Below are 8,541 nucleotides of genomic sequence, written 5' to 3'. Positions count from 1 at the left end.
TTTACGAAAAAAAAACCCCTGCCCAAATAAATACCTATGGGCGTTTGAAAGTAGCTGAGTAGCGGCAAGATTTCCCCCTGGAAAGACTTTTTAAATTAATATGGGGTTGTAAAACATGGATTTAAAATCTTAAATGAAGACGTGACGGACAACTGAACAATGTAACTTTTAAAAACCCACTTTTTTCTTGTATTTTATTTTTGAGAGCATTACGTATGAAAGGCAAGACAATGACGTATTTTTGGCGCGTCACGCTTGGCTCAAACAGAAGCAACTGAACGTTGGGCATTGCGCTCTTAATGGTAGGTATATTTTAATTTTGAGGAATCAGGCGTTTGCTGTGTTAATCATTTAGGTCTCATTGTGGTTATATTTTTGATAAATTTTGATATTTTTGATTCGGAGAGGAGGTTCAGTTACGCCGTGTTTCGCCGTGGGCGGGCAACAATCGTTTACGCTGTTTTTCTTTTGGTCATTGCATCTTATTTTACCTTCTTATTTAATCTAACCCCTCAGTTCATTAGTGATGTCTCAACAAGCACAACAAACGATTCCCTCCGCCCCTGACTCCCCTGCGCTGGTTGTCACATCTAACGTGCAGAAGTATGCAATAAAGAAGAAGAAAGTCCTCAGCGCCGAAGAAATGGAGCTGTTCGAACTTACTCAGGCTGCAGGAATCACTGTGGATCAGGAAGTTTTTAAGTATGTTTAATAATAATCGGCCTTAACTGTGGTTTACATGGAGGAAAAGACCGTGGTTTTATGTCCTCACCCCCTTCCTCCTCCTCACAGAATCATAGTCGACTTGCTGAAGATGAATGTGGCTCCTCAAGCGGTCTTCCAGACTTTGAAGGCAATGTGTGCAGGACAGAGGGTAGCTGAAAGCTGTGGTGTAGACCCTTCAACTGGCGCCCACACCACAAGCATGACCACAGCGCACACAGAAGCCAGAGGTTAGTATCTGAAGAATGGGATGTAATGCAACTGAAAGTATATGTATATTTTTCATTTAAATGTTGAATATCTTTCAGCGCACATAGTCTGGCTTCTTTTAACTAAGAAACATTGCAGAAATCAGGCTGGGAAGTTTTAGTCTCCCTATTTATACTGTCTTATCCTAGTCCGTTCATGTTTTCCCCCTCTGTTGGGTCCTCCTAACCCAACATTGGTCAGTCCAGGATGCAGCAGCCACAAACACTTGCTAGGATTTAGATATCCGTCCCCCCAGATCACAACTGACTGAGGAAAAGTGGGCTGTCATTTGTCACCTACAGTTTAACCCTCTGAAAGTCAGGAAAGTTTAGGATGTGTTTTGCTCTTTTTAATCATTATGGGTTCACTTTTTTTACGGCAATATAAAACCCTGCACCTTTAAGGAAAGCCAAGGCTAGAAGGAGAAAGAACTCATCACTGTCTTTTGTAAAGTGTAGCATAGTTATGCCACAAATCTTTATTATGTTAACATAAATTATGTATGTATTTTTTTTTAAAAATCGATATATATACTGTTATTGTATAAAGTATCAAAATTCCCAGATCTCAGTCTAATCAAACATCTGTGAGATATGCTGGAAGTCCGATCCATGGAGTCCCCACCTCACATCTTAAAGGACTTAAAGGATCTGTTGCTAACCTCTTGGTCCCAGATACCAAAGCACACCTCTAGGGCGTCTAGTGGAGTCCATGTGGACCAACACAATATTAGGCAGTTGGTGATAATGTTATGCTTGAGTGGTGTATGAGCTGGTGGGAATGGAGAACATCAAAGGTCCAAGGATTAGGGAACATTAGGGAAGAACACTGGTCAGAGGGGGTCCTGAGACCAACCTACTTTCCAATGCAAACAAGCCCAGTTGTTGGTAACAGTAATTTCTGATAACAACAAGCGTGTGTGTATGTGGCTACAGATTAGATTTTTGATGCAAAGACTCAGAATTTTAAATTTCTTTTTCTAACAATTTATGTTATATTCTTTCTTTGCTCCTCTCTTTGCTTTTTAAGTGTGTGAAATTATCACGTTCCCCCATTTAAGTTCTGTACACGCTGTAGCAGAGGTTCTGTGCCGCACTCTTCCCTTACCTGACCTCACTAACTAAATCCAATCTTCACTTCACCCCACACAGCACGGTTTTCCACATAAAAGGAGGGTATCTGAAGACAGGCATAGTCATGCAAACTCATCTACAAATCGCTCATCCTCACTGTGTTACAGGTTTTTCTGATTTCCTCTCTATCCCGGTCAGTTCTTTCTTTTCTTTCTTTTTTTCTGTGTGTCTTGTTTCCTGAAGAAGAGGACTCTTTGGCCTCTGGAAAGAGCCCTAAACCTGCCGCAGCTCCCCCCTCAGCAGCAGGCCCCAGAGCCCCAAGGGTCAACACTAAGATTGTGGTCTACAGCCCCCAAGACACTAGTTCTCCTCACTCTCAAGGTCCCTTTTGCTGCACTCTCTCCTCCACCTTCATCTGCCCACTTGCTTGCCTTTCTCATTAACAAAAGTTGTATTTATGTGCAATTTGATATGGAGCAGGATTTTGGGGAAAAAAAAACCTGCATGCTGTGCTTTCTTTATATGTGCATGCATGCGATTGTGTGTGGACCGTAAAAATTGAATTTGCCCTTGGATGTTTTCATACTCAAGGAGATTTATTCACTGTGCAGTGGATTTTTTTCCCTTTGTTTTTAAGTGGCTAGAAAGTTAAAAAAGAAACTCTGAAGTACTTTTTTATTGATTCTTTTACACAAGAGTAGCTTGAATTTACAAGTTAAAAAAAAGAAGTCTTTTATGTTGCTGTGTGGTGATTAACCTGTCACCATATGAGTGGCGGCACAAAAGAAGAGGATCTTGACTTGGTTCATACAATATGCACTTATTGAGTTCTATTTTCAGGATTTCACTAAAGACTTACAGATTAATAATGATAGTCAAGTTTATAGTCTTCTACAGTATAAATGGTCAGAAACTTAAACTTGACGAATAAAGCAGAGAAAAGTGTGCGGGCACCAAGCTTTTTATGACTTTATAAATAACGTATTAAACATTTGACTTGCTAAGAACCCTAACCCTAAGCAACCCCAATGTCTTGATTTTGTATTTGTAAATGGTTACATCAGTTTAGTGATATATAATACAGAACTTTCACTTGAAGAAGCCCTTTCAGAATAAAAATGAATGCTAAAATCTGTGATTTTAGTACAAATGGAGAGTATAAACACTATTGAAATACTTTTTTGTAAAACAAAAACAAAATGAACAATATCACTATCAGCTGGAAAAAAAAATTCCACTTTTTCCTGTATTATTATTTTTGCTAAGGCTTATGGGATATTGCTGTCACCGAGCTGGGTGGGAGGGCAGCGTGGACACTTAAGTATGTGAATGCAATAACTTGAGAACGAAGCGACATAGAACCTTCAAATTGATACCATAGGTGCATCTACTAAAAATCTCGGACGAGTTTTAATCTCACTAACCTTGACCTAAAGGTTTTTCAAAAAAATAATAACGTAGGGTTTTGAAATTGATTCTGTAGGCATGTCGTCTAGGAATCTGAGGGGTAGTACTGGGAATTTCCAGTATTTTTAAAGTGGTCTTGAGAAATATTTCTCCAGGCTTTCTAAAGGTTTTTCTTTGACTGCTTTTTCCACTCCCCTTTAGTCCAGGCCTTGTACCTGATCATTTTTAGAGCTGGTGTATCTAGGCATGGGTGTGCAGTGTGCCCAAAAAAAAAAAAAAAAAAAAAAAATTTGAGGAAACTGGAGAAGTGAAGGACAAAACAAGAAGTTGGCAGGTCAGAAAACTATCTACGGTACATGAACAGTATCTGACAGTCATGTCTTTAAGACATAGGGAAAAAAATCTAGCAAAGAAGACCTTAGAGGTGGATCTGGCCCTTCAGCTGATCCATCTACTCTTTGCTGAAGCCTCATTCGAAATATGCTCAGTGGAACGGGTGGCCATCAAAAAGCCATTCTTAAGGAAGGGAAACGGAGAGAAAATCCAGAGGTATACTATATTTCCATATTTCAAAAGAACTAGACTGAAAATCAGTGGCATCAGGTCTTATAGAGTGATGAATCAAATGTGAAACTTTAAATAATCTTGTCAAAATAGATTGAATTGAGAACATAGAAAGTGCCGTCAGTTTTTGATCCACCATACAGTCCCGTCTGGAAAGCTAAAAGAAAGAAAGAAATCTAGTTGGACAACAGGTTCATTTTTCCACATGGCAGTGAGCCCAGACATACTGCCAGTGCACAAAAGCATACCTGGATAGAAAAACTAGAACACAAATCGGTCATGGATTGGCCTCCCCAAAACTCTGACTTCACCATTATTGAAGCGCTATTGAATCATCTTGACAGAGAAGAAAACAAAAGGCAGCAAATATCCAAAGAAGAGCTTCAAATGTTCTTCAGAAGCCTGGAGAAATGTTCTTGAAGACTACTTAAATAAACAGTTAAAGAGAGTTCGGGCTGTGCGGAAGAATAGATTTTTCAATGAAAAGACTTTATCACTCATTAAAATAGTACAAGTTCTTTTTTTCTTTTTTGGCTTATATACTGTATTTCCATGTATGCTTGTGTTTCAGTAAATCACAGCTACCATTTTTCATTTTCCAAGCAAAATATAAAGAAATAAAGGGTGACGCAAGACTTTTGCACAGCACTGTGATGAGCACTAAACCATCGTGTATGTAAGGAAAGAATCGGTTAAGTGTCTGAATTATGTCATTTACATAGGAAGATCTGTTTAAGTATAGCTATATTGGCTAAAGTAAGCTGTAAGCTAAAGGCTATAGTAGTAGTACTTTAGTTTTTTTTTATTCATTATTAATAACACAGTCTTTTTTTTGTCTTCCTTCACCAGTAAAATAGTCAAGTCTCTTGACACTTGCTATATTTGCAGTTCATAATTTCTGAGGGCACTTTCTCGCCACTTCATAGTTAATGCGCAGTGCTGTTGTGACATACTGTCAAGTATATAAGAAAATGAGCTGTTTTATCAGCTGCACTTTTTCATTCCCCCGTCATTACCATTTCCATTTTTATTTTTCTAAAATGCCATATTGCATGGTATATGCGAACAGTCCTATAACAGTCACCTAAACATTTATTTCCTCCTTTCCCTGAGTGCATTTTCTTTTTTGCTTCGTTTCAGGAGTACGCAGTAAAGCCGGTACCAGCCACAGTGAGAAGAGCAGAGAGGCTTCCAGCCAGAGAGTGCAGCGGCAGCCCAGTGCCACCAGAGGGCAGAAAACCAAGAGCTCCGGCAGCAGTAGTTCTTCCTCACAGATAAACTCGACCTAAAACTCTGGCATTTGGAGGCTATTTGTAAATATGTAGGTTTCTTTACATTTAACTTATGTGTACCTTTCTCTGTTTCACATCTTGAAGGACTGGTTTACCTAGATTACAAATAAATATAGGTGTTCTGGTTTTATTTTCCTCCTCCTTTTAAAAGATGAATGGTTGGTGTAAATAATCCATCTGATTTTTTTTTTATGTGGTTCAGGCACCGACACTTAACTGTAAGATATGTTTTGAGGGAGTGTCTGTTGTACTGAAAAATTAAAGCTGCCTGCATCACTTAATCAAGTGTCACTGATGTAAAAAAAAAAAAAAATACAATAAAAAAAATAATAAATTTGTTCAAATTTAGATAATCTAGTCCTTTAAAGTTCTAACTATTTCAAAATTGGTGTGTGGTGTGTCTCCTTATTACTCTGTCAGATTTTGGTGGCTAAAGCTTTTTGCCCAGTTGGTATTTGCAATTCAAACGAGTAAGACACAAAAGAAGACAAAAATAATTGTTTTAATTTGAATTATTTCTAGTGAGAAATGTCTATTCATTGTGAACGTTTTTCTTTTTTATATCACTTCTTTAATAAATCTCCTAAGAATTTACTTATCAGATTTGTCTTTTTTACTCTTGCTGCGGCAAGATACACCAATTCCACGTTTTACAGCATGCAAAAACTATGTACTGGAATAGTCGCTTGTATTTGATGTAATTTAGGGGGAAAAAAAGATCAGTTACCTGATTCAAATTCAGCAGATTTCATTCTCAGAGTTATGTTAAAGGTGTTTAAAAGTGAGTGCAGAGGTATGTCTGTTATATGTCATCTTATAATCAGCAGTATGTGGTGCACAGCAACATTGCATCTTCACGATTTTCCCAATGTTTGATTTTCAGTTGTTTTGTGACATTGTCAGTGTCTTTCTCTGACCTGTTATACTGAAGACAATACGGCACCCAAAGGTAAAGAGTGGCTCTTGTTCTCTTCGCTGGTCAGTAAAAATGGCTTTCCATCTCAGACAAATGGTTCTTTGTCTGAGACCGAAAAAGAAATGCAGCAAAGAATTTGAGAAATGCAAAAGAGATGAAATGCAGATTTGTGTCACTTTGAGGTTTTCTCACTGCTTTTGGAGCTTTCGGTCTTTTGATGATGAGAAGATGGTGAGCATGGAGTTCTGTAAAGTTAATACGCGCTTTTAAAAGTTTGGACATTTTTTTTGGCTCTGTACTGGTGATTCGGTTTTCTTCTGTCACACGGGGGCAGTAGAAGCACACTGCAGTTGACACAGGGAGCCTAAATTTTCACACAGTTTTTAGTCTTTTTCATAAATTTGCCTCAGTATCATGAATGAATCAGGAATGCATGCATTGTTCAGGTTTTTTTTCTTTCCCATGTGTATTTGAAACAAACCCAGACTCATTCAGAAACAGAATGACACGTCAAAAAGGTAAAAGGTGCAGAGAGAGACTGAGAGGGGGTGATGTGCGTGTGTGTGTTTGAGAGAGAGGCAGGCTGCAGGGCTTTATGTCTTTTATGTGGCCGTTTGTCCTGTTTATGTGCTCCTGCCTCTCCTCTCCTCTGCGCTCTGCATTGATGGCAGCGTGCCTGTAATTGATGGCACCATATTGCTGTGGTGTAGCAGGTTTAATGGGGCTTGACAGAGCAAGGGAAAGCAGCATGCAACCAGGGAGGGAACTTAACCCTTTCGCACGCACTCCACCCTCCATCGGAGACCCTCCCCGTTCCCCCCTGCCACCCTCGCCTGTTCTCTAGTTTTTGCGCCCTCCCCCCTGCACGCGTGCAAACACAAACGAGAATACAAATAGGCCCTCGGTGATTAGCTTGTTTACGATTCCTACTGTTATCAGTGGTCATGGTAATGGCAGTTTGGTTCATGATCAAGGAAGCTCAGACACCCCTCTGACTCCACTTCTGAAAATAAATACTCGCCAGCTGTTGGGGCTCCTTACTGTTTTGCTTGGAGGAGCCTAAATGTGTTTGACAAAGGTAAACAGCTGGGAATTTATTTCTTCAAAGTTGCTGCCAGCCTGCAGTGCCTCGATGTCACCTACAGGGGCCAGTGTGGATCCAAGATACGAGGAGTGGCCTTCCAACCGACTTGGATTTCCATTGGCATCCGCTCCAGTATTTTGGATGTGTTTATTTTGTTATGAGGGAATTTCGTAGCCCGTACAGAGCCTTTCATTAAATAGGGAGCGTTATTCGTCACTCAGGCACGCTGAAAAACATTCAGGCCTGCAAACACATGCACGCGCCTGCACACACTATATGCTCCATTAATCAATAGAGAGGATGAAATGATGCTATTGTGTGTGAGGCAAGGCGAATGGCATGTTGAAGAATGAGCTAGTCAAAGCTGTTGGCAAATCATTAATGTAAGGTGCTGGTCTAAACCAAGTTCTCACATTCTCTGTGCAAGCTGTTCCCAGGTGACAAAAAACTGGGGAGAGACGCTATTTTAAGAGTCGATATCACACCTCTTGTCTCTCCCTCTCTCTCTCTCTTTCTCCCTCTCTTTTTTAACCAAGTCACTTATATTCCCTACTGAATCGCTTTCTCTCTGAAAGGATTTGGGTGTGGTACGCAGGAATATCCCGTTTCTCTCTTCTTTCCATCTTTCCCCTTTTTCTCTCAGGTATTATCACTTTCCATGAACTCTCGGCCCACATTTCTCTGGAAATTTATAGGCCACTTTCCCTCACTTGTTGTCTATACATCCACTCCCTCCCTCTAACCCCTTTGCTCTCCATCATCCCACTCCCCGCCATCCACCCTCCTTGCCAGGCCGGCTGCAGATTGGCTATTTCCTGCACGCGCCCAGTAGAGCCCTTATCAGAGGTAGAGTGCTGATTGTTGGTCTGTCTCTCAGGCTGACTGACAGTTTGGGCTGCGCTGCTGAAATGCCTGATTTGGTCAATGTTTGTCTGTGGGGCCTTATCTCCACACCTTATATTAACTGCCTTGACAGTATGTGCAGGCAGTCTCTCTCCATCTTGTTGCACCCTCCCACCACCACCACCAGCACCTCCCTCTATCCTCTGTCTCTATCTCCATTCACTCTCTATACCCGCCTCACACTATAGTCTTTCAACCAGCAGCTAAACATTTTCCCACTGATCCTCCCCTTCCATCATTGTTCCTCTTGTAGCTGGATCAGCACTAGAGGACCATAAAAGTTGCTTTATTTCTGCCAAAAGCAGGAATAGGGTTAACAATAGTCCAAGT

At 40.4% G+C, this 8,541-nt stretch overlaps 1 protein-coding gene across 2 annotated transcripts; it reads left to right on the top strand.

The window, feature by feature from the left end:
- Window positions 1-161: 161 nt before the first annotated feature.
- Window positions 162-5,902, top strand: mzt2b (mitotic spindle organizing protein 2B). Of its 2 annotated transcripts, XM_031734355.2 has the most exons (5): window positions 162-302; window positions 517-702; window positions 793-953; window positions 2,289-2,426; window positions 5,157-5,902. In XM_031734355.2, the coding sequence occupies exons 2-5, from the start codon at window positions 527-529 to the stop codon at window positions 5,303-5,305; spliced, it is 624 nt and encodes a 207-aa protein (XP_031590215.1). In that variant the 5' UTR covers window positions 162-302; window positions 517-526; the 3' UTR covers window positions 5,306-5,902. The 2 variants fall into 2 exon arrangements, with proteins under 2 accessions (XP_031590215.1, XP_031590214.1); XM_031734354.2 differs by lacking the exon at window positions 2,289-2,426.
- The last annotated feature ends 2,639 nt before the right edge of the window (window positions 5,903-8,541 follow it).

This window comes from Oreochromis aureus, linkage group 7, assembly GCF_013358895.1.
Source record: "Oreochromis aureus strain Israel breed Guangdong linkage group 7, ZZ_aureus, whole genome shotgun sequence".
Lineage (NCBI taxonomy): Eukaryota > Metazoa > Chordata > Actinopteri > Cichliformes > Cichlidae > Oreochromis > Oreochromis aureus.
This window is presented reverse-complemented; position numbering and strand designations above follow the sequence as displayed.

Coding starts and splice junctions, on each gene's coding strand:
- mzt2b (XM_031734355.2), top strand. CDS start 527: ATGTCTCAACAAGCACAACAAACGATTCCCTCCGCCCCTGACTCCCCT. Junction 954..2,288: donor AGCGCACACAGAAGCCAGAG/GTTAGTATCTGA, acceptor TGTTTCCTGAAG/AAGAGGACTCTTTGGCCTCT. Junction 2,427..5,156: donor TAGTTCTCCTCACTCTCAAG/GTCCCTTTTGCT, acceptor GCTTCGTTTCAG/GAGTACGCAGTAAAGCCGGT.